This window comes from Eleutherodactylus coqui, chromosome 3 (genome assembly GCF_035609145.1).
Source record: "Eleutherodactylus coqui strain aEleCoq1 chromosome 3, aEleCoq1.hap1, whole genome shotgun sequence".
Lineage (NCBI taxonomy): Eukaryota > Metazoa > Chordata > Amphibia > Anura > Eleutherodactylidae > Eleutherodactylus > Eleutherodactylus coqui.
The window spans coordinates 276,746,942-276,773,393 of NC_089839.1; the positions used below are offsets into that span (position 1 = coordinate 276,746,942).

The following is a 26,452-nucleotide window of genomic DNA, read 5'->3' on the forward strand; positions in this document are numbered from 1 at the left end:
ATAACCTGGGTATATACATGCATTAAAATACAGCACGCCATGCTTTTTCTTCCGTGAGTGGAAAACCGCAATTGCTTTCCGCTCGTGTAGAGAAAAAAAGGCTTTTCCATAACATGCTATGGGCAGTACATGCTGCGGAATCCATAGGCGGACGCCCGCTCCATATTCCGCAATGCAAATCCAGCCGTGTGCAGCCGGCCTTAGGCTAATTTCACACGAGTGAGTCTGATATCAGGCCGTGAAACTCTGCCCCCTATCACACTCACCAACGTGTGTCGTCCCCGTGGATGTGAGCGGTTGTTGTGTTAAAACCAGCTCGCATCACATCATCGTATTCTCGTGCGATGCAGAGAAAAACAAAAAAAACATCGCTCCTGTGTATGATTGTATTCAAAACAATGGGGTCATATTCATGTGCGATTTGTACATCTTGCAACGCACAAATCTCACGCAATTTGTGCGGCCGTGTGAAAGCAGGCTAAGACATTACCAACAGGTTTTTTGTAGTCAAGGAAAGGAGTCATAATGAGAAGGCTTACACCAAGGGGCTAGATCATGTTTGTAAATTAGCACGGTTTAGGTATAGGTACGGGTACAGATGGAGGGGGGCCCAGCTGAACTTTTGCACCCGGGCCCCTTAGGCTTTAGGTACGCCCCTGCTACCGGCCAATTAAGGCTGCATGTAGTATCATAGACTAATGATGTATACTAGTGCATCAGTTATTAAGCGAAGCGGTGCGGCCATTTTTGTTTGTCCAGGGGACGCAGGGTTGCTTTAACTGCACTAATTCCAATAGGCTTTTCCATTCCCCATCCACATTAGGTTGTATTCAGATTGACCTTATGAGATCACTCGTTGGCAACAAGAGTTGCTCGGTCAGCACAATTATTAATCACCCAAAATAATTAAGATAATGTTGTGCGTCTATTTGACAAGCATCTTAAGGATTGAAAATTGCCAAGTAAATACAAGCGGATATGAATGTGGATGGGATCCAAGGCCTTTGTTATTCTCTATTGGACCATTCTTCACATTGAAGTGCCGGCATTATCCGACTCTGTAGGGACACAATTTCACATTATAGCTCACATATCTATTTTAGGCCGAATTCTATAAACACCAAAATAACAATTTGAGCTGCTTTCAAATGAAATTTCCCATTGATTTCATCTGAAAATGGTTCAAATGGCAGGTTTATGTAATAATATAGTATGTGGGCGACAGGAGGAACAAAGGGGTGGATTATATTGAGAGACAGGCCTAAAATGTGATGGTAATTTAGCTGCTTTGGAATTCATTCTGACTGGTGATACAGTCTAAATATTTTTTTTTCCAGTTTTTCGAGCAAACATGAGAAATGCTCACCCGGTAGACATCGGTTTTACCACTGGAGGGCAATGTCTTGCTATAGATTTGTTCTCGCTGAAGGAATCTTATAAGATCTTTATGTTATATTTGTATTTTCTGAGGCTTATTATTTATTTTCCTCTTGGATTCTTTGTGTCCGATTCATTGTCTCCAGCCTCCGCTGTCCCCTCTGTACTCTACATTTATGTCATAACTATCTTTGGCTGCTTTTTTTCAGCCAGAGATTTAAGAAATTCGCCAGCACAGCCAACATCCAGCGCACTGAAATCCTGGAATATTGCCAAAGTTTGGGGAAAATCAATAATTATATCCCCTCATTCCAGGTAACTATTACCATTATAACCCTTAAAGATTTTTTTTCCTATGTCTTCTCTATATGTAAGGTGGTGTTTTCCCCTTTAACGCTCATCACAAAGAATGCAGCTGAAGCAAACAGAAGAAATGGCTTAGTGTGCCAGTGTTCTACAGAACACTGGCACAATAAGCTTGGTGGTTGCTGAACACTACTAAAGGCACAGGATGCTTGGAGGTTGCAGATCGCTATAAAAGGCACAGTGCTTTTGGTGGTTGCAGAACACTAATAAAGGCACAGTACACTCGTTGATTGCCAAATACTATTAAAGGCACAGTATGCTTGGTAGTTGTAGATCACTATTAATGGCACAGTATGCTTGATGGTTGCACAACACTATTAAAGGCACAATGCACGTGGTCGTTATAGATCAAACTTAGTGGCACAGAACACTTAACAATCCCAGAATAAACCCAACTACAGTTATGGTGAGTGATTTTTCCAAGACTGAGCTGGGGATATTGAGATTCTCCAATAGGCCCACCACAGTTGGGTTATGTGCAGAGTGACTGTCCGTTTACAATAATAATAAGAATCTTTATTTGTATAGCGGCAACTTAATCTGCAGCGATTTCAAGCATAGGAGAAGCACAGACAATAAAACAATTACATGTGGTATGCAATCAGTTTGAAACAAACGGGGTGTGGGTGATACAGGAGATATGGAGGGGGGATGAGGCATGGGGGAACAAGGGCAGTACGGTAATTACATATGGAAATCAGTTATTAGAAAGTGAACAGGGTGGGGTGGTATGGAGGTAAAAGCAGGGGCGTAACTATAGAGGGTGCAAGGAATGTGGTTGTACCCGGGCCCAGGAGCCTTAGGGGCCCCATAAGGCCTCTCTTCTCCATATAGGGAGCCCAGTACTATGAATAAAGCAATATAGTTGGGGGCCCTGTTACAGGTTTTGCACGGGGGCCCAGAAGCTTCAAGTTATATCTCTGTTCAGCATGGTTTAGGTATGGGGACGGGTACAGATACAGATAGAGGGGGGGCCCCAGCTCACGTTTTGCATTAGGGCCCATGAGCCTTTAGTTACGCCCCTGGGTGAAGGAGTAGAGGTTGAATGTGATAAGCAGGGTGTAAGGTGTGGGGAGCCATAGGGAGGGGCATGAGGACTAGGTCAGGAGATTTGGTATGCCTCCCTGAAGAGGTGAGTTTTTAAGGCGCATCAGAAATTTTGTGCATCGGGAATTTTTCGGATGCCTTTGGGTAGGGCGTTTCAGAGGATGGGTGCTGCTATTGTGAAGTCCTGTAGGCGAGCATGAGGTCCGTATTAGAGGGGTGTTTAGTCTGAGTGTGTTAGCGGATTGGAGTGTACGGACAGGAGGGAGGTGATGTACGGTGGCACGGCGCCATGGAGGGCTTTGTGGATGAGGGTGAGGAGTTTAGATTTAGTTCTGCAGTGGATATGCAGCCATTGCAGTGACTGGCATAGTGCAGAGGCATCTGAGTAACGGCTGGATAGAAAAATAAACCTAGCTGCCACATTTAGTATGGATTCGATAGGGAAGAGTCTGGTGCGCGGAAGGCCAATGAACAGCGGGTTGCAGTAGTCGAGTCGGGAGTGGATGAGGGTGACAACGAGTGTCTTTAGTGTGTCAGTGGTTGGGAATTGCCGGATTTTAGCAATATTTCTGAGGTGCAGGTGGCATGTTTGGGCTAGAGAATGGATGTGGGGGGTAAAGGAGAGTCCAGTGTTGCCCCAAGGCAGCGGGTGTGCTGTCTTGGGGTTATGATGGTGCCTGACACTGGAATGGAGATGTTGAGGGGAGGTTGGTTGGAAGGTGTAAAGACGAGAAGGTCAGTTTTAGAGAGGTTAAGTTTTCACCTGTCCTAAAATGCCACTATGAGTCTCTGGTGGGTGATTGCCCTATAACAAGTAGGCAGTTTACCTAGTCTGCTCTGTGCCTCTATCACTACACTGCTACCTTTCATGGGCATGCAGTGGTGAGGATGTAATGTCCTCAACGGTTGACTCTATGTGGCAGGAGCATGGTCCAAGACCCCAGTGTGATAGAACAGTTTCAGTCCAAGTCCATGTCTCATTAAGGACTGCTCAACTTTAAAGATGTTTTTAGAAATTTTCAAAAAGTTATAGGGGTGTTAGATAACAGTGTGAAATAAAGCCAAAAAACGTACTCCCCTTTTAACTAGTCCTTTGCTCCGATCCTGGAAGTGACTGCAACGGTCACATACCATGAATCATTCTTGTGCCCGCTCAGCGAATAACTGACCTCAGCAGTCATCTGTGCATGAATTGCGCGTAACCGTTGAAACCAGTGATTGGCTAAGCAATCACTTGAATGACGGCGGCATGTGACTGCCACAGTCACTTTAGGAACTGGGCTGGCAGGGATAAAACTGCTGTTAGACTGGGAGGAGAGGGATTTAACCCTTTGCAATCCAATTTTGGATTCAGGGTTTCCTAGGGGGTTTTCTCTTTCTGCCATTATACAATAGCGCCATCTGCTGGCTACAGCCAGTAATGTGGTATGGGAGATGCTGGAGAGGCCCCTGACAACAGAGCGGCCAGTAATATACAGTAAGAATACCCTGCCGGATGTCTTACGACATCAGAGCTGTACAGCCTTCAATCAGAATGTCTTTAGACGTCAGACAGTCGATCAGAAAGGGTTAGACTTGGTTATAATTTTTTTCAATATTTTACATAGTTTGCATCCTACAAAATGTTTTTATTAATCTGAGAAAATCTGTTTAACTTTTACCAGCCTTACCCTTAAAGGGGTTGTCCTGTTACCAGGCAACATTCCCCCAATAGCTGCTACGGTGTTAAGATAGCAAAAATAGCAGTACTTGCCCATCCTCTGCCTCAGGGATCCAGCGCTGTAGCTCCGCCATCCTTCCGGTGATTGTTGTGAAAGATATCATCACAGGAAGTCACCTGACTGCTGCAGCCAATCAGAGGCTGCAGGGTTACCCTTCTGAACTTCTGGGGTTATGATGCCCTGGATTTAAGGCAGGAGAACGGGTAATGATGCTGCAGCCACTGATTTTCTGCAGCGCTCAGGGGACTTCCTATGATGACATCTTTCACAACACTCGCCGGTAGGATGCCGGGGCAACAGCGCTGGATCCCCGAGGCAGAGGATGGGCAAGTACTGCTCTGTTTCTCATAGTTGCAGTTATTGGGGAATGTTGACTGTTAACCGGACAGCCGCTTTAACAGGTTAACTTCAAGTTCAGTTGGTAGCATGCAGTATAACACTTCAACTTCACTTGGACACAGGAGGAGGGAATTACTGAATATCACTTCCCCAAACTATGGGGTACGTTTACGAACAGTTTTACCCCAGTGCAAAAAAGTTTCAAACTTTTGTGAAAATGTGGATTTCCACAAAAAAAAGTTGTGACTTTTTTCTTCAGTCTGTTTTGGCCTGACACCTTTTTGAAAACTCGGCAGGGCTTCTCGTCAGGGGGCATGGCCGCCCCAAACTGACATAATCATGTATAATTTACATTATGCCAAAATTTATACCCAGTTGGATCCAGGCGTACATTACTCAGAAGGCGCAGGGACCTGCCGGGAATGCGCTGAAGACGAGAAGAGGCGTGCTCCTCAGCAGATTTATAGTCACCTCCTGCAGTCACAGCAAACAGTTCCCCCTCTTATTGTCACACACTGTCCTTTACGGACTCCTATCTGCCTCCTCTTATTTGCATTGCTGTGCAGCCTTTAATGCCACGATGTTCACCATTACATTAGAGTTAGGTGCCATCTAGGCCGGTGCTGACACAAGCATCTACTCTTGCAAGCTGGCAGCCACGAAACCATGTTTGCCGGTGCCTGCCGACCCTGACAGTGAACAGTGCTGCCGCCTTGTAAAGCAGCCCACCAGCTCTCAAGACACAGTGGTCAATAAGTGTACATACACATGTGGGGCGCAATATAACATAGCACCTACGTGACAGTAATACAGAGCAATATTACATATTTCTTATCCCCCCAACAGTCATACTAAAATTGGAAAAACCCTCCCGATAATGTCACCTTTTTTTAATAGATTTTGAATGTATGTCTCATGTAAATATATTTGGTGCGTAATTAAGTCGCCTTAAGTCCTTAGTGACATACGGTAAATAGTTTTAGGCTTAAGAACCAGTAATTCATTTTCCGTTTTGTGTCACAACTTTTTAAAAATTTTTGTCAATGTAGCTGTATGACACCTTGTATTTTGTGGGATAAGTTCTAGTTTTTATAGGAACCAATTTCGGGTGCATTTAATCTATTAAACAAGTTTCATTCATTTTTTTGCTAGAGAGCAATGAAAAAAAATAGCAATTTCACCCCTGTTTTTTAGGGATTGATTTTCATGGCGTTCACTATGTGGTATAAATATTATGGTAACTTTTTTCTACAATTTTTTACAATTACAACAACACCAAATTTATAGTTTTCTTTTCGTTTTGGGCCTCGGTCAGATGAGCGGGGTTTTTTTTTGCGCACCAATATGCACTTAAAAAAAATGCAACTCGCATCTGCCAAAATTGCATGACAGGGCAATTTTTCAATGCGCAGAAGACCAGAGTTTCATGCGCATGAAATTCACCCATTCACTGGAGCAGCTGCGCTTGGAGAAATGAGCTGCTCTAGGAGGAGAGAGTGAAGATGCTCCACAGGGCTTTTTCGATTTCCCCATAGCAGGGAGAGAGAGCGGAGCTATGGGGCATTTCCTCCTGCTCTCATAGGAGTCAACCAAAGATAGCCAATGTTCTATCTTTGTTAGGTGTGCACCATTTGGCGCTACTATATTCTTTCATGTGAGTGCTTCTATGGGATCCCATTGGTTCTTTTAGAAGCGCTCTTTTTGCGAAACCAAAAAACAACGCTCCTCTGACTACTTTTTTCACAACATAACTTTTTTTTACAAAAAATAATGTCACCACAATTGAGAACATTTGTATTTTTCCATCAACAAAGCTATATGAAGGCTTGTTTTCTGCAGGATGTCTTGTAGTTTTTACTGGCACCATATTGAGATGTATATGACTTTGATTTCTTTTTATTCCTGCTTTGAAGAAGTGATATGTACAGAAAAGAGCTATTTTTTCATTTTTTTTTAACGGAATTTACGGTGCTGGATAAAAAAATATAATATTTTTCTAGTAAGGGATGTTGTGGATTTGGCAATATCAGTTTTGTGTAGTTTTTTTTTTTTCAATAGTCAAAGCATTGTGTAAGGGGAAAAACGTTTTTTCCATTTTTTTTCTGTAAAAACATTTAGGTGCCGCTACGAGTAATGACTGCAGCATCTGCGGGGTTAAATGGCCTGAAGGAGTAATTAAATAAACAGGTGCTCATCTTCTTCTTTTCCGAGATTAAAAAACAGTCCCCCCATGTGACAATCAGGGAGCATATATTTTCTATGATCAATAAGCAGGGTGCCTGTGTCACACAAGCTTATTGCGCCGCATTTCGCACATCGGCTATTGTATATTAGTATGCGCAAGCGAACGAGCCCTATTTGTCCAAAACTGTAATGTCCTTTTGTGGTTGTACGAACACAGCTCGTCCTAATCAGTAGGGGGTTAAATAAACATGTATACAGTATTATGTAAGAGGTGGAGAAGTATGAGGTTTACCCTTCTTAGGGCCCATATCGACGACCGTATTGCATGGACATGTGATACGCGGTGAATAAAGTCGTTGAAAGTCAACGGACTTTCATTGATCCATGTACATGAGCATGTAGACACTGCGTATCGATACGCACGAGAAGTGGATTTTATTTCTCTGCGTACCGCGCAGCGTGAGCCCTATACATTTGTATGGGCTGCGTATGATGCGCTGTCCATACAGAATACATTGCGTATTGGCAGCGTTTTCATATGTAGCCTGCTCTGATACGGAGCAGGAAATTTAAAGGAAAAAAAAAATCACCCGTGTGATACGCGGGCATGCACAGTGTCATACGCGGTCTCTGCCGGCAGACCATATGGCTGCAAATGTGTAAAACGCTACAGGAGACCCACCGCGTTTTACGCATACAGCTATGGGCATGAGCTCTTATACATACATGGCCTTTAGGCTTGCGTCATACGATCGTATGTGTATTCGCGTGCCCATTTGCCCCACGAATTGTGAATTGGCACGCACAGCAGCGTTTTTTACTGTACTTTTTGCGCACGCAAGAAAACATGCACTGATGCCCTCAGCCATTGAACTAGGCAATTAGTTTAATGAGTAGAGATGAGCGAACGTACTCGGTAAGGCCAATTTCGCAATCGAGCACCGCGATTTTCGAGTACTTCACTACTCGGGTGAAAAGATTCGGTCGCCGTGGGTGAGCGGGGGGTTGCAGAGGGGAGTGGGGGGGGAGAGAGAGAGAGAGCTCCCACCTATTCCGCGCTGCTACCCCCCGCTCCACCACGCCATCCCCTGCCCCACGGCGCCCCCGAATCTTTTCACCCGAGTAGTGAAGTACTCGAAAATCGCGGTGCTCGATTGCTAAATTGGCCTTACCGAGTACGTTCGCTCATCTCTATTAATGAGTTAAAGATGTGGAGTTTTTGTCCGCAACCAAAATACACGCTTTTTAAGGAACCTATTGAAATCAATGGGCTCTATTTTCTGCCAAATTTTCGTGCGCAAATGTGTTCGTGTGACACAAGCCTTAGGGCGAATTTCAGGTTATTCACGACTGCTCTGTTTCTACGGGGTCTTTCTCTTTTTTGCAACGTGTGTTGCATCTTCTTCTTAAAGAAAGAGTTAAAGATTTGTTGTATGTGGTTAAACTGTTCCTCATATGTTTCTCCTTCTGCTCTTCCTTGTCTGCTGAGAAGAGACACCTGTTCTTCAAAGTCAGCGGCACATCTTCATCTTGGCAGCGGGTTATAGACAGTTTTATTTTAGGTATATTTTACTTGCTTTGTGTAGGGCTTCCCGTTCTGGCTCTCACTGTCACCTATGCTTGTGGGGTCTTCTATACTCGGCACTGGGTGCAACTTTTCTGACTTCATCCAACTTAAAATATCTGATTGGAAGGATAGGTACGAACTGATAACTGAAAGAGTTAATACAAGTGATTATCTGATCAGATATAAGAAGTGCCCATAGCTGTGGACCCTCAGATTGTATCCTCAATGTAGAATGCCCCCAGTCAGTGCCGGTAGCCAATGCATCAGACTGGAAGACCAGCAGGTGCGCTTCACTGATATAATGTACATAAACCATTTCATTGGGGGCAAGTATGACCAGTTAGGGGGGCAAGTACGACCAGTGAGGACCGAAAGTAAGACCAGGGAGGGGCGCAAGAATAATGATTGAGGGGGGCAAGTAAGATCAGTGAGGTGGGCGCTCTATTACTGTGCTAGTAGCTCTTTACAGTACAGGCCAGAGCCATATTTAAGCAATGTTCACACTTCCATCGATGGATAGATGAAGCATGGAACTGAATGGCATGTCAGGACTCTCTTTGACGCATATATTTGAAGATTTTTCAGTTTTGCTCGAGCACAATGTGAACAGAGCCTTACTATACTGCTCTCTAGTTGTATACATAATACCCCGCCATCTACCTTTTACTACAAATAAACTGTAATAATAATAATAATCTTTATTTGTATAGCGCCAACATATTCCGCAGCGCTTACATATACAGGGGGAATACAGAAAGACAAAAGTACAAACATTACAGAACCACGGTTACATAGTAATCAGTTGATTGATACAATAGGGGTGCGGGTCCTGCTCCAACGAGCTTACATACTACAAGTAATGGGGTGATACAGAAGGTAAAGAGGCTGGAGATGTGCATGGTATGGCGGGGTGGAGAGTGAGGGATGCTATATACATAGACAATGGTCAGACATTTAGCCGTGTGACGGCAGAAACAGTATGACTGCAGGAGCGGTTTATGGTGGCTAGCAGGGATTGCAGTCAGTAGGTCAGGGAGCATGTTATCAGGCGGAGTACAGAGGGGTTTGTTTAGGGAATGCGGTATGCCTCCCTGAAGAGGTGCGTTTTTAGAGCACGCCTGAAGTAGTTTGAGTCCTGGATTGCCCGGGTAGGCTTTGGTAGTGCGTTCCAGGGGACCGGTGCTGCTCTGGAGAAGTCTTGGAGGCGGGAATGAGAAGTTCGAATTAAAGGGGCGCTCAGTCTGGTTTCGTTAGCAGAGCGGAGAGCCCGGGCTGGGTGATGGATTGAGATAAGGGAGGCGATATAGGGGGGCGCTGCACTGTGGAGGGCTTTGTGGATGAAGGTAGCGAGTTTAAATTGAATTCTGTATTTAACGGGCAGCCAGTGCAGTGACCGGCACAGGGCAGAGGCATCCGAGTAGCAGCTGGACAGGAAGATGAGTCTGGCTGTTTCATTCAGGATGGATTGGAGAGGGTAGAGTCTGGTGCAGGGGAGGCCGACCAGCAACGAGTTGCAATAATCGAGCCGAGAGTGGATGAGGGCAACAATAAGCGTTTTTAGTGTGTCTAGAGTGGGAAAAGAGCGGATTCTTGTGATGTTCTTGAGGTGCAGCTGACATGTTCTGGCAAGAGATTGGATGTAGGGGTCAAAGGAGAGATCGGAGTCTAATATGACCCCAAGGCAGCGGGCATGTTGTCTAGGAGTTATGGTGGCACCACACACTGAGATGGAGATGTCAGGATGAGGTCGGTTAGTGGAAGGGGGAAACACCAGCAGGTCAGTTTTAGAGAGGTTTAGTTTTAGGTAGAGAGAGGACAAAGTGTTAGAGACAGCAGACAGACACTCGGTGATGTTTTGGAGGAAGGGTGCAGAGATGTCACGGGAAGAGGTGTATAGCTGAGTGTCGTCAGCATACAGGTGGTATTGGAGGCCAAAACTCCTGATGGTCTGTCTAATAGGGGCTGTGTAGATGGAGAAAAGGAGGGGGCCGAAGACCGAGCCCTGGGGGACCCTAACAGTGAGGGGAAGAGGAGGGGAGGTAGAGCCACCAAAGGAGACGCTGAATGAGCGGTCAGATAGGTAGGAGGAAACCCAGGAGAGAGTAGTGTCCTTTAGACCGATAGAGCAAAGCATACTGAGGAGGAGTTTGTGGTCAACAGTGTCAAATGCTGCAGAAAGGTCAGTAGGGAGTAATCGTACTGCACTGCTATCTACCTGTGTTACATGTCCTATAATGCCCTCTACCTGTACTACATGTATTGTACTGCCCTCTACCTGTACTACATTTACTGCACTGCTATCTACCCGTACTGCATGTACTGCCCTCTACCTATACTACATGTACTGTACTACTATCTACCTGTACTACATGCCCTGTACTGCTATCTACCTGTACTACATGCCATGTACTGCTATCTACCTGTACTACATGTACTGTACTGCTATCTACCTGTACTACATGTACTGTACTGCTATCTACCTGTACTACATGTACTGTATTGCTATCTACCTGTACTACATGTACTGTACTGCTATCTACCTGTACTACATGTACTGTATTGCTATCTACTTGTACTACATGTCCTGTACTGCTATCTACCTGTACTACATGCCCTGTACTGCTATCTACCTGTACTACATGTCATATACTGCTATCTACCTGTACTACATGTACTGTACTGCTATCTGCCTGTGCTACGTGCCCTGTACTGCTATCTACCTGTACTACATGTACTGTACTGCTATCTACCTGTACTACATGTACTGTATTGCTATCTACCTGTACTACATGCCCTGTATTGCTATCTACCTGTACTATATGTACTGTACTGCTATCTACCTGTACTACATGTACTGTACTGCTATCTACCTGTACTACATGCCCTGTATTGCTATCTACCTGTACTATATGTACTGTACTGAAACAATATACGTCAGAAGCGGCGCTCCAGTGGTATAATGGAAAAACAGAAAGGGCTTAATACATATGGGGACTCACCGCAACTGAGCCGGTCCTTGGGTTAAGGTACCGGTCAGTTTATTAATCCACGTGAGCCTCTATAGTTGGGATATGGTTACTGTCAGGTCAACGGTCTTGAGACATCCCAGAGGGAGAGCAGCAGAAGAAGATAACTCCAAACAAATGTTTAAGGAGGAAGAAATTGGTGATCAGAACAAATAAAAATACTTCAGCGCTCCGTTGAGCTGTAACGGTAGATATCAAAATCTTACTTGTTTGGGGGTGCCCGATCTCCTGGCACCCCTCACCTCCAAGGAAGCAGAAAACCCTACTGAGAGTAGCGTGTTCTTTTTAGGTAAAAATTTATTATTTTAAAACAAATTGATAAATACTACATGTACTGTACTGCTATCTACCTGTACTACCTGTCATGTACTACTATCTATTTGTACTACATATACTGTACTGCTCTCTACCTGTACTACATGTCCTGTACTGCTCTCTACCTGTACTACATGTCCTGTACTGCTATCTACCTGTACTACCTGTCATGTACTACTATCTATTTGTACTACATATACTGTACTGCTCTCTACCTGTACTACATGTCCTGTACTGCTCTCTACCTGTACTACATGTACTGTACTGCTATCTACTTATACCACATGTTCTGTACTGCTATCTACCTGTACTACCTGTCATGTACTACTATCTATTTGTACTACATATACTGTACTGCTCTCTACCTGTACTACATGTCCTGTACTGCTCTCTACCTGTACTATATGTGCTGTACTGCCCTCTACCTGTACAACATGTACTGTACTATCTACCTGTACAACATGTACTGTACTATCTACCTGTACAACATGTACTGTACTGCTCTCTACCTGTACTATATATACTGTACTGCTATCTACCTGTACTACATGTACTGTACCACTATCTACCTGTACTAAATGTACTGTACTTCTATCTACCTGTACTGCATGTCCTGTACTACTATCTACCTGTACTACATATACTGTACTACTATCTACCTGTACTACATATACTGTACTACTATCTACCTGTACTACATATACTGTACTACTATCTACCTGTACTACATGTTCTGTATCGATACCTACCTGTACTACATGTCCTGTACTGCTCTCTACCTGTACTACATGTCGTGTACTGCTATCTACCTGTACTACTTGTGCTGTACTGCTACCGTATCTACATGTACTACATGTTCTGTATAGATATCTACCTGTACTACATGTCCTATACTACTATCTACCTTACTACATGTCCTGTACTGCTATCTACCTGTACTACATGTCCTATACTACTATCTACCTGTACTACATGTCCTGTACTGCTATCTACCTGTACTACATGTCCTATACTACTATCTACCTGTACTACATGTCGTGTACTGCTATCTACCTGTACTACTTGTGCTGTACTGCTATCTACATGTACTACATGTTCTGTATAGCTATCTACCTGTACTACATGTACTGCCCTGCTATCTACCTGTACTATATGTACTGTACTGCTATCTACCAGTATTACATGTCCTATACTGCTATCTACCTGTGCTACATGTCATATACTGCTATCTACCTGTACTACATGTACTGTACTGCTATCTACCAGTATTACATGTCCTATACTGCTATCTACCTGTACTACATATCCTATACTGCTATCTACCTGTACTACATGTACTGTACTGCTATCTACCAGTATTACATGTCCTATATTGTTCTCTACCTGTGCTACATGTCATATACTGCTATCTACCTGTACTACATGTACTGTACTGCTCTTTTCCTGTCTCCGGATGACTCCACGGTGTTTCACTTTACATTGTGCTCTCTGCACAGCACTCTAAAGATGCTCCTCAGTATAGACAGTGATTCCCCGGCTCCCAGCAGCATCTGACTCCTGTATGTGTGCTTGTGCTTTACCTGTATTGGCTATCTGCTTGTTTCCTCTAATATCAATAATTTCTTTTTTTTGGTTGTTATTTCGATACCATTGGAACCAATTACCAGTTTACCATATAGTAAAGGCATTAACTCCTAATACGCAAATACATTTACAATGGTTGCCCTGGAACAATTCAATACTGTGTCTTGTTTTTTTAAGGATCCAATCCAGATCTTGGCAAATACACCAAATCTGCAACTGTGCAAAAAAACTCTTTGTGGGAAATGCTAAGACAAGATTTCCTATTCCACTAGAAAGGCTGAAAACACCTTTTGATGTCGGCTTTCTTAGTAGCATATTTATGTGCTTGGCCAGCCTGAGCCTCGAGCATAGAAAAGTAAAATAGTTGCAGTAAAACAAAGGATATGTTCAAGATTCTAATGAAATAGGAAGAAAACCCCTTTCCAAGATTTCTCTCATTTTGGGCTCATAATATGATGAAAGAATTGGACAGCTTTCAGTCTATAGAGAGATTTGATCCACTTAGCGATCGAGATCTGATAAATAATACACTTCTGTTTACCTGCCACTAGGGGGCAATTGTCTATTTAGAGGGATTTTCTGGGACTTTTATATTGATAACATATCTTTATAGTAGGCCATTAATATTAGATCAGTGGGGGTTTAACTGCCAGCAGCTCCCCTAATCAACTGACTGAAGAGGTACCAGCACAGCTCTATATGTTTTGTAGTTGCGGTGGCTGGTACTGCAGTTTACCAGTTCAAGTGAATGAGACTGATCTACAGCAGCTGTGCTGGTAGATAGTTGACCCTTTCAGTCAGCTGTGTTTTAGGAGACGGAACCTCACTGATTTGCTATTAATGACCTAAGGAGAGGCCATCAGTTTTAAAATCCCATTGATGTAACCCTTCCGTTTCAGGACCAGAAGGATACAGGGGAACATTACCTGCAGTTAATCTTCTCTACTGTTCCTATGATCCCCCTGTTCCATGTCCAGTTTACAGCCATCCTAGATAGTTACTGCAATTTTCTAACTACCTAATGCACTGCTCTCTAATTGGCCATGTGATCCGTGCTGGCCAATCAGAGAACAGTTATAGTGAATTGGCAATATAACAATACCAGTGCATTGTGGGGTTTAGATAGTCCAAAGATTGTGTCTGCCATCTTGAATGGCCAAAAACAAAACCTGGAACTAGCTGCTTGGAGGGCCAGCAGAGAAGAATAACTGCAGGTAATATACGCCTTTGGGTCTCAAAACAGAATTTTGTCCCGATACTGAAAGGTTTTTTTTAAGATGTATAAATTCAGGTGCAGTGAGCTCCCTCTAGTGGCGGCGGCAGAAATCCATAATTTTTACATTTAACTCCATGATTAAGTTCTGATTCTATAAAACAAATTTTTTGTAATTAATTTGCAAACCTACATAGGAAAAAAACAACCAATAGCTACATTTGTAAAAAATTTTTTAAAAGCGTACCTGAGCTTTCAAGGACTTTTCTAAAGTAACAGGTTCTCCTTACCCACTCATTTGCTGCTCTTTGCACCTTTTCATGTTTTTACGTTCTCTTCAGTATTTTTCTCCTGTACTGCTGTTTGCAATTTGCTTTCAGGCAGGTGGTCATACTGCAAACCTAGCTTTACAGTAGTTCACTGTCCTGTACTTCCTTTCCTACACTTGCCATGCTGCATTGCTCTGTCTCTGGTCCAATCAACAAGGAGGCAATATGTGAAGGCCCATCCCTTTGCTTTCTCAGCACAATTCAGGCGTTCAGTGACATTCTGGCTAAATGTTTAGTAAACTCAATATAATATGCAGACACGTGCACACACGCATACATTGTAACAGCAGGAGAGGCAGAGATTATGGAGGTTTAATACAGTGTGTCTACAGATCAGTCAGCTTGTGAGTGCAAAGAGCAGAGTCTCAGTAACTACAGAAGCTCAATACCTAACAACAGGCAGTGGATTGCAGAGAGTCTGGAAGGGAGACTTGATTTACAGTGGTAAAACAACAACATTTTTAACGTAAGTGTGTGTGACAAAATTGATGAGACACACACAGGCTATTAGATGAGCATAAGTTGTCTGAAAAGTTAGTGCCCCTTTAACTCTAATTAAATTAAACCCTTTCCAATCCAATTTTGGATTCAGGGTTTTTTAAAAGGCTTTCTCTTTTTGCTGTTATACAACGGTGCCATCTGCCGGCTAAAGCCAGTGTGTGTGCGCCAGAGAGTCTCCAACAGCGGAGTGGCTGGCAATAGACGGTAAGAATACCCTGTCGGACATCTTCTAACATTGGAATCAGAATGTAGGAAGACATCAAACAGTGGATTGGAAAGAGTTAATACCAAACTGCATATGTTCTTGAAATGCCATTCATTAGTCGATCTGTATTTTTCCTTACTTTTCTCTATGGACGTTGCTAGTTGTTTGGAAACTTGGATTTGTTGTTGATGCTGTTCATTTTTCACATTTTCAGGTCTACAAGTTGGTGTATGCCACTCGGCTAGTGGATTACGGTCTGACATCTGTTGCCCTGCATTATTGTGAATGCATCGCCTCCGCCCTCCTCTCTTCCAATTCTGGATCTTTGGTGTTGATATCGGAGTTAATCAAGGTGACTTAAGCCTTCATACACGTCCTTAGATATCCAAGTACTGGCAGTATGGCTCAGGAGATTATAGCCCTTCTTCCAAATGAGCAGAACAGCTGATCTAGCAGTTTTCTTCTTTATTTCCACTGCTGTCAATGGGAGTTAACTGTACAAAACATCCCATCTGTTTTCTCCCCGCATATAATAAAGTCCAATGCATTTAAAGCTAAACATTATTTCAGAGAGAAGCTGGATGCACATTTTAGCAGGAATCCTGCCATTTCCCTGTTGACATAAAACTTCTGGGAATAAACATTAATCATTAATGACTTCTCTGCTCGAATGGCCTGCAGTGAAATGTGTTTAACGCTTCAAGCAGAAGAACCGGCATTTTTGCTTAAAAATGGTAAATGATAGCTTCGGGTCTCCAGGGTGTATTTCTCGTCATGCCTTTAAACCGTGCACATTGCATTATTATCACATTTACTGGGGATGGTAAAAAATCTCGCATTGTTTCAGAGCAGAAATGCGCACCTTTTCACATGCAAATTACCAAAGAAATCTCATACACTTTCATTGCCGATCATGTTACAGTGAAGATGTAAGAAGAACCACAGTGACATTACGGGTAGGAATTCTCTGTGCTTGGGTTTACATTAGCCCTTTGCAATCCAATTTTGGATTCAGGGTTTCCTAGGGGGTTCTCTCTTTCTGCCATTATACAATGGTGCCATCTGCTGGCTAGAGCCAGTACTACGGTATGGGACATGCTGGAGAGGCCCCCTGACAACAGAGCGGCCAGTAATATACAGTAAGAATACCCTGCCGGACGTCTTCAAACATCGGAGCTGTACGGCGTTCAATCAGAATGTCTTTAGACGTTAGACAGTGGATTGGAAAGGGTTAAATGTTCCCTTAAAGGGACCCGTCAGCTCTCCTACTATGTCCTCGTACTTGCTTTCCCCTAAAAGAAAAGTTCTGGAGCATCTTTTCCTATTAGCGTCGCTCCAAAACTGATGCTTCCTTTCTTATTTAGGCCACCTGCACACGAATGGGGCGGATTCCCGCTGAGGGACACCGCAGCAGAATCCAACTCTGTGCACGGCCGGTGACTCCCGCGTAGCTGTCAGTGCTGACAGCCTTCTGTATTGCAGATGTTCCGGACAGCAAGCCGTCGGACATACGCAGTAAAGATTCTTCTGTGCTTTTGCCAGGCGGTGACAGATCCAGTGACCGTTCTGCAATGCTCACTGCAGAAGTCCCTTGCTACGGACGGCTTCCACTGGCTTCCATTGCCATGTTGTGAGTGACTTGGGACTCGCTTAAGGTGCCCATACACATTAGACACAATTATTTTTTTAATAGAGGCTACCCAATTTTCCATCAAGGGTAGATGGCTGGAAAATAAAGAATCAGACATGTTCAGCATCAACATTCCCAAGAGAGACCCGCTGCAGCCAGAGGTGACTGGCAGCAACCTATCCCTCTCTCCCCATTGAAATAAACATGCACACTTGGCCAAGATGATCATTTATGTTTATGTGCAATCGAGAAATAGCTGCATGTATTGCTTGTTTCCCGTCACCTTTAGCCCATTCCTATGGATCTCATCTATCTCATGCCGGCTCCTGCCATAGACCAATACAGTAAAGCTCTAGATGTAAACTATCTAGCTTTACAGATCAAGACGGTCTATAAAATTGCCGTACCTTTCCTCGTGGGCTAGATGACACCCTATGTGGAATTGTTTTTGTTGTTTCCTCTCTGTGGTCATAAGAGAAAACATTACGTATCACACCGATAGTTTACCTGTATTCAGCTTGTGCTGAAAGAAGCAAGATAGCAGCATACGCATAATAGAATAGCTCACTGAATAAATATGGCACCAGAACCAAGCTCATAATATGAATACCGCACCAGTGCGAAGCTCTTAACATAAATACAATACCTGAACCAAGCTGAGTAAATCACTCAATACAGCACCAGAATAGCTCAGTGAGTAAATACGGCACCAAAACCTAGTTCAGTTCATAAATATAGTACCAGAACCAAGCTTATAATAGAAGTACAGTATCAGAGCCAATCTCAGTGCATAAGTATAAAATCAGAACCAAACTCATAACGTAATTACAGCCCCAGACTCAAGTTCATAACATGAATACAGTAGCAGAACTAAGCAGTTTTACGGCTTAGAACATCAGAGGGGAGGAGTCGGAGCCAGGAGGAGGATGATTCATGTAGCTCTACAAGATGCTGCCAAATGGAGATCATAATGTGGCTGGATGAATTTAAGAAGAAACATCACCTCCAGCCTACATCCATCCGGTTCCTCCCCTACAAACTGGTGGCCTACTTGGGTATCACATAGCTAAGGCCGGCCGTGGCGCCATTTATTAATTTAGCGACTGGGCAAAACCTGTATTCGAAATGATGAATGTGATAAACGATTTCACATTGGAAGAAAATATTTTTTTGGTGACTTTCAAGCAATGAATATTACAAATTCCAGGAGATATTCCCAGTATGAAGGATGACTACGGGTTCAAGTATTTCATTGTCAGCCGATACATACGTCTGGATGTTTTTGCCATGACCTAGCTCACTTTATAAAAGGAAGAGCGGTGATATGAATGTAAGAAGGACATTAAAATTTACAAATGTGACACATCAAATGAGGACAGTTCCGAAAGTCTCCTTATTCTCGTAACTTATTTATGACCTGAATGAATCAAGCAGTATTTTAGCAGAAAAATGTACGTTGTAATTATTTAAGGGGTTTTTGCCCGACTGATCGTATGCTTGACTTTCAAGTAACATTATCAAATCCGTAGACGTATGTGACTCTAAGAAATAGCTGCACAAATAGTCTGCAAGGGGGCAGTTTTCAGGAACAGACTATGGCAGAATATCTGTTTATGCAGAGGAAGGTCAAATGGGTATATTGCTAAAAAACTTACTTTTGTAGCCCCGTTTTTAGTTCAAACGGATTTTATTGTGACAGAGAGTAATGACAGTATACATTCTTGAATGCTTTTCATTCTTTAGAACATACAAGGCATATGACCGTTGTAGCCCCGTTTTATAGCTTCTTAAAGGGGGTGCCTTGTTTTGAAAATCCATTTTCAAATAGCTTTCTGGGCTTACCTAGGATTGTAAAGTGAGATTGTTCTGAGCAAGAGAAACCACTAATCTTGTAGATATGATACCTTTTAGTGGTTAACAATAGAGATGAGCGAGCATACTCGGTAAGGGCAATTACTCGAGCGAGTATTGTCCTTAGTGAGTACCTGCCCGCTCGGAAGAAAAGATTCGGGTGCCGGCGCGGGTGAGGGTGAGTTGCGGGAGTGAGCAGTGGGGTGCAGGAGGGAGAGAGATCTCCCCTCCGTTCCCTCCCGCCGCTCCCCGCCGGCACCCGAATCTTTTCTTCTGAGCGGGCAGGTACTCGCTAAGGACAATGCTCGCTCGAGTAATTGCCCTTACCGAGTATGCTCGCTCATCTCTAGTTAACAAAAATACATGATGTTATAGCAAGCTTTCAAACCTCTCAGGGTCCTTTCTCAGGCATGAAAGCTTGCTATAACATCATGTATTTTTGTTGGCCAATAAAAGGTATCATATCTACAAGATTACTTGGTTTCTCTTTCTGGGAACAATCACACTTTGCTCTATTGGCTAACATGGTACAAAATTTTTTTCATTTTACCTATGATTGTAAAAACATGGCTGCTTTCTTGCAAAAACAGCATCACACCCAATCCACAGGTTGTGAGTCATATTGCAGCTCACCTTAACTGAAGGTAATGGAGATAAGCTGCAGATACCAGAAATGACTTGTGGACATGCCTGGCAATGTTTTTGGAAGAAAGCTGCCATGTTTTTCTCTAGTCCTGTGAACCCCTTTAATAGAGAGGTATCTATTTTGCTATCTTCACCAATCAGGCAGAGTGAAGAGCAGCTATAAGAGTGTCTCATGCACTTGAGGACCCAACACTTATGTGCTTTCAAGGGCAGTTCATTGATTTCTATAGGAATGGTGTAATACTTAATTTTCCCTGTAGAGGCGCTGTAGGCAATCACGTACTTATTGCCAGGGTCCCATACAGATTACAGCTTGTAGCTGGGGAATAAGAACTACTTTAGAAGAGTTATCCAATTCTGAATAGTCCTTTTGTAAAAAAAGAAAATATGGTCATTGTCTACTCTGCTAGGAGCATCTATCTACCCATAGGTTGACTTATCATGAAGCTTTCCTTTCTTGTGCAGTTTGCCCAACCATGGATCAGAAAGTAAACAATGTGCAATGCTATCATTTTTATGCATAGACCACAAATTCATGACATGATTAAGGGACTGGACTGCCAGCATGCATTGTCTCCTTCTCTCTGGAGTGCTGACGGGGGGAGGGGGGGGGGGGGAGTGACCTCCATTCTCCCAATAGGTGGGGGTCCTGGAAAGAAAATTACTTAAACTTATTATTGCATATACTTAAGATATACCATAAATGTCTCAGATGAGAATACCTTTGCAGCCCCTGGAAGTGGTTCAGTATGGCAATGTGGCCCTTAGACCAGAAGAAGTCGTGCACCCTTGCTCTAGTATGTAGTATATTCTAACTTACTATATTCTTTGATTTCAGTTGGCGGAACGCTTGAAATACTCAGATCCCCAGGTTCTAGAACAGCCTGAACCAGAACAAAACCAAGAAGTAGCCTGGCTTGTTCAGCTTCGTGCTCTTTTCTTGCACTTACAGGTAAGCACCGGAGAATAGGTTAAAGTTATGATACCCAATGAATAAATGATGACAAGGACATGATGCCTACAGACGTTCTTCCCCACCTTTCCTCTGGCCTTGACATATGTGTGCCGTAAGAGTAGTAGTTTTGATAAAAATATGATCTTGCGATACTCTGTTGAGAGATGTCTATGCTGTACGAGTCTATTTGTGGTCACCCTGTGGTTGTGATGAGTATTGCAACCTTTGAGGGGTTTGCTAGCATGTTATGATATTGTATTGAATTCTCTCCGTGCAACAGTATTTTTTCAGGTGCGGATGCCCATGTTTCCCTATGGGCGGCTCGAACTGCAGATCGTCCACACAGGATGCATTTGAAATCCGCCTGTGGACATTGGGCCTAAGAGGTCCATTATGGAGATCTGTCAAGATTCATTGGGATCCGTAAAAAAATGGAACCATAACACTTCTAACTCTGCCTAAAATGAAAGCCACGATAGTAGAGTGAATGGAGGTTACATTACAACCTTCTATTTGAGTATATGTATTTTTATAAACCCTACTGAAGAGTTGTACCAACTTCTAGTAATATGCTATGATTTTCATATTGTTAAAGGGGTTTTCAGGCATTTAAAAAGCCATGACTCGCCTTATAAAAGCCCTGCCGCACCAACACCACAGCTTTGGTCCCAAAGCTCCTGCAGCTGTCATGTGCTGCCCCTTGTTCACATGACTACTACAGCCAATCACTAGCTGCAGTAGTCCTAAGATATCATTCATAGATGTGATCTCCATGCAAACTGTTTGCAAGTCTTTTAACCCTTTCCAGTCCAATTTGTATATTGGTTTTCCTGGGGGCTTACTCTTTTTCTGCAGTTATAAAGCAGCGCTTTCTGCTGGCTAAAGCCAGTACTGCATGAGGTGACACGTTGGATAGGCTCTGACAGCAGAGAGGCTGGCAATATACAGGAAGAGAACCCAGACGGATGTCTTCCAACATGGGAGCTGTACAGCCTTAAATCATAATGTCTTTAGACGTCAGACAGTGGATTGGAAAGGTTAAATACGAATTATAGTGAATTGACATCAGATGACTTTTAACCAACCAGTGACTATTTTTGGTAAGCTGAAATGAAAATACTAGCAAGTTTTAGCTCCCCATGTTTGCACTAAACGACTATCTTTTCAATTCACCTGCCATTCAGGCACACATGACCACTAAGACCAGTGATTGACTGTTGCGGTCACATGACTATCATGTGACCACTGCAGGGGCTTCTAAGACTAGAGTAGGACACGTAACAAGTGGATTGTGTTTTCCTTTCTTTTATACACTTTTCTGCTTTCTGACAAATTTTCAAGAATGATCAAAAACCCCATTAACAGTTGGGGAGCCATTTGGAGGAGGTCCAAGGCCACATCTGCTTCCCAGCCATTAGCTGGGGAACGCCACATTACATTATTTAATTTCAGTCATATCTTAAATTAGTTTTCAACATTTTAATATGTAAATTTCATTTACTGGAACTTAATTTGAGTATATAATTAGTGTTGCGTAATGTGCTTGGTGCCCGTGATTAGAGCCAATGTTAAAGGATTCTGCTACCGATGTGCAGTGTGGACTGTGTAGCCACTAACCTTATCAACGGGTCTATTATATTGACGTCCATGAGCTGACCGAATATGCAATGAGCAGGTTACCTCTGCCTGCATTGTCCATATTGGAAATTGAACTGTAGTAACTGTAGCAGTGTCCTTTTTTTTATGGACCAGGGAGATTAGGATGAACAGAGCTCTTGGTCCTCGAAGGACAAGACTACAAGATTTTGCAAGAACATGCATAAAATCTGAAAGTCATTGATAAGATGACTACAGTTTATGCCAGTATGATCATTAAGTACTTCAGTGTTTGTAATGTATAAGAGCCTCTCGGAATAGCTCTCTAACATCTCCTAAATAGCCACGTAGTAAGCTATACCACCAAGAAGCATCAAATGGAAAAAGTTGCTACATAAGGTATTGGAGTTGGGTGAAAAACCCATCAAAGAGCAATTAGCTGTTAAATCACTTTCGTGCTGATCTGCATAAACTGAAACAGTAACAATAAATCAGAATTATATTAAAGTGTTCAGATTTTAGTACCAGCGATGTGCTTTAAAGTGAATAATAGCCTTTATTTATGGCCGGTTCCTCTTCTTATCTCTTTGCTGAAATCAAGCTCTTGGCCTCATGTTTGTGCCAGGCAAGTGTTCAGCGTAATCTATTAATCATCTATATAGGAACCATCCTCTGTTGAGATAATCTCACTAAACCTAGGTCTACTATAGATAGTTCATGAGCCAGAGTGTTAGGGCAGCAGAGATGCAGTCCTAAGCTCTCGCTCACGACCTGAAGGTTGCGGGTTCAATCAAGAAGCTGGCTCAAGGTTGACTCAGCCTTCCATCCTTCCGAGGTCGGTAAAATGATTACCCAGCTTTTTTTGGGGGGGGGGGGAGGGAGGGAGGGTCATCCTACAAGTCGGTCACGACTCAGTGCTTACACCAGGGGACTTTACCTATTTTAAGACTAAAATAATATAAGACCAGTCTATCTAGACCATGTGGTCTTTTTCTGCTGCGAATCTTCTAGGTTTTTGATTCAAGGTCACCATACATTACATCATGCATCACTTCTTTCGGCATTGGGTTCAGATCTCTAATCAGAGGAAAGAAGCACTGTATAGTAACACCAAGCAGTCAGTAATAAATCTAAGGCGAGCCGGCAGTCGGAGCTAATAAAAGATTGTTCCTGGTTGTTTCTATCATATGTTAATCACATAACGCCGCATCTTCCCGTCCACCAGAAAGCTGTAAAAACGACTGTAAGCCACGACGGCTTGTTAAATACAGGAAGATCACCCTTAATGTATTGCTACAGGTGATTAATGTTGATTAGTATAGGTTCTAGCGCCACGCGGCCATTAGTTTTCTCTCCGTTTATGCAGTTTTCTTGCAGATGCTGTAAATGGCAACAAGAATGGCAGACTTACTTAACAGTCCGGGAGAAAAAAAAAAAAAAAATTGACAAGCGATTTCTTTTTTTTTTCAACGCTTTATAAATGTTCTTGTCACCTTTTGTAAATCTGACACACAAAAAAAATGCAGAAAATAAAAAAAAAACATTTTCTGTTTTGTAAAATGGAAAAAATGGTTTCCTTTTCTTCCATCCTGATTTTTCTCCCATCTCCTATTCTCTGTGGTTATGTTCTCAGATATAAAAACCTGTGATTGTGCAAGGGCCAGGGGTCCACGTGTACTGAGAGGAAGTGCTTGTAATTGGCACGCCGTATCACAGGCTTTCCATGGTTTCGGAATCAAGCAATTACAGAAGCATAAAAGGGCCTCCGACAGGAAGCTTAGGGACAGTAGGTGAAGCCGTTTCAGTGCAGGCCGCCACAGCTACACCGCTATATTGAAAGTCTTAGAGAGGATTTGTTCTGAGTCTCAGCTGGAACAATAGAATGAGATGTTTGTGTTTCAAAGCGCGGAACAAGCATTATACCATGCTTACACTTTGCTTCTATAAACCAACGCTCCTAATTAAACTACATCCGAACTCTCTTTAAACGCTTTTTTAGGCAAGGCGATGGGATTTTGGATTATTTGTAGCTAGTGTGCAATTGGCTAATTAAAAGCGCAGCACCGTTAAAGAGAGAAAGAAAATACCTTATTATATATATGTTTATTTATATACAGGTTGTCTCAAATATATGGAAACACCCATTAGAATGAAAACGGTACGGCAGACGGTGATCCAATTTTGCATACAAGCTGCAGGGGAAGCAGAAAACCTGTTAGGTAATGTCACCAATATGATGGCCAATTCGAATGCTGCCGTCTTGGATTCTGCTCTTTTTTTTCCAGTCGGAAGGTAGGTGTGTGACATATCAAACTGGTGGAGAATTTCACCAGAAAGTCAATGGTGTGCTTCGTTTTAACGTAATGTTATTCGTTCTTATGTGGTTTTTCTTTAGTATCGGCAATGCGAATGATGATGGTATCTCAAGCAGAAGATGCTGAGATCGTCCTTTATGTCAAGTAAACAAAGCAGATTTCAACCAATGCCACCCAACCAGACCACCCAAAACCTATAGTGCAGTTGCCACAGGTTTATCCAAATTTTGAGAAACAGGTTCTGTCTCTTATAAACCAAGGTCTGCATGACCACAAACCATTGTTGAGGAACATAGTAGCATAGTATGTTAGACTGATTGAAACAATGTCCATCTAGTTCAGCCGGTTTCAACCTCCCCATCCTCTTGTTGGTTCAGAGGAAGGCAAAAAAAACCCCAAGCAGCGATTTAGCTCATTCGGAGGAAAATATTCCTTCCTGACTCCATAATGGCAGCCATAGTAATCCCTGGATCAACATGTGAGATCATCCACCCCGCTGGTCACCTAATGTCTATATCCTGTAATATCATAGCATTCTTGAAAAACGTCTAGTCCCCTCTTAAATTCCTTTATGGATTTTGCCGTCACGTTCTCAGGCAGAGAGTTCCACAGTGTCACCGATCTAATAGTAAAGAACCACCTTCTATGTTGGTCATGAAACCTGCTTTCTTTTAGGCCTCATGTCCACGGGGAAAATCGGGCCCGCTACGGATTCTACATGTAGAATCTGCAGCGGGTCCCTCCTGCCCCGCGGACATGAGCGCTGAAAATACAAATAAATGACAATAAACTCACCTCCCATCCGCTCCGTTTCTTCTCTTCGCGGCGGCGTCATCTTCTCTCGTCGCGGCCGGATCTTCATTCTTCGGCTCGGCGGATGTGCACGATGACGTCGGTGACGTGCCCCGCGCATGCGCCGGACCGAAGCAAAATGATCCGGCCGCGGCTGAGAGAGGATGGCGCGGCGCCGAAGAGAAGAACCGGAGCGGGTACGTAAAATGTGATTTTTGTGTCCCGCGGATCCGGACGGCTTCCATAGGCTTCAATAGAAGCCCGCGGGAGCCGTCCCCGTGGGAGACCCGCATGAAAATGGAGCATGGTCCAGATTTTTTCATGCTCCATTTTTTTTTAAATCACTTTTATTGACGATCCGCGGGTATTTATCTACCCGCGGGTGGTCAATGCATCCCTATGGGGTGCGGATCCGCACGCGGGAGAAGAGTTAAAATCCGCTGCGGATTTTAATTCTTCTTTTCCCCGTGGACATGAGCCCTTAGGCGTAGAGGACGCCCTCTTGTTACCATCACTGGGAGAGATCCTTGTATTGTCCACTAATGCATTTATACATAGTTATTTGATCGCCCCTTAGCCGTCTTTTTTCCAGGGTGAATAATCCTAATTTTGATAGGCTCTCTGGGTATTCCAGTCCTCTCATTCCATTTATCAATTTAGTTGCCCTTCTTTGAACCCCTTCAAGCACTGCAACATCCTTCCTGAGTACCGGTGACCAGAACTGTACGCAGTATTCCATGTGGGGCCTGACAAGTGTCTTATATAGTGGGAGGATAAGGTTCTCATCCCTCGCCCCTATACCTCTTTTAATGCCGCCCAAGACTTTATTAGCTTTTGCAGCAGCTTACTGGCATTGGTTACTCCAGTTTAGTCTACAATCCACTAGTACCCCCA

The 26,452-nt window shown here is 43.2% G+C and overlaps 1 protein-coding gene across 4 annotated transcripts in view; it reads left to right on the plus strand.

Annotated features, from left to right (window-relative positions):
* SEC16B (SEC16 homolog B, endoplasmic reticulum export factor) overlaps positions 1-26,452 on the plus strand; it is a 186,985-nt gene that overhangs the window by 90,215 nt on the left and 70,318 nt on the right. For all 4 annotated transcript variants that reach the window (XM_066597480.1, XM_066597483.1, XM_066597481.1 and 1 more), the window contains 3 exons: positions 1,587-1,692; positions 15,989-16,126; positions 20,739-20,852. In XM_066597480.1, coding sequence (XP_066453577.1) covers positions 1,587-1,692; positions 15,989-16,126; positions 20,739-20,852 — 358 coding nt within the window. The remainder of the gene's footprint in view (positions 1-1,586; positions 1,693-15,988; positions 16,127-20,738; positions 20,853-26,452) is intronic.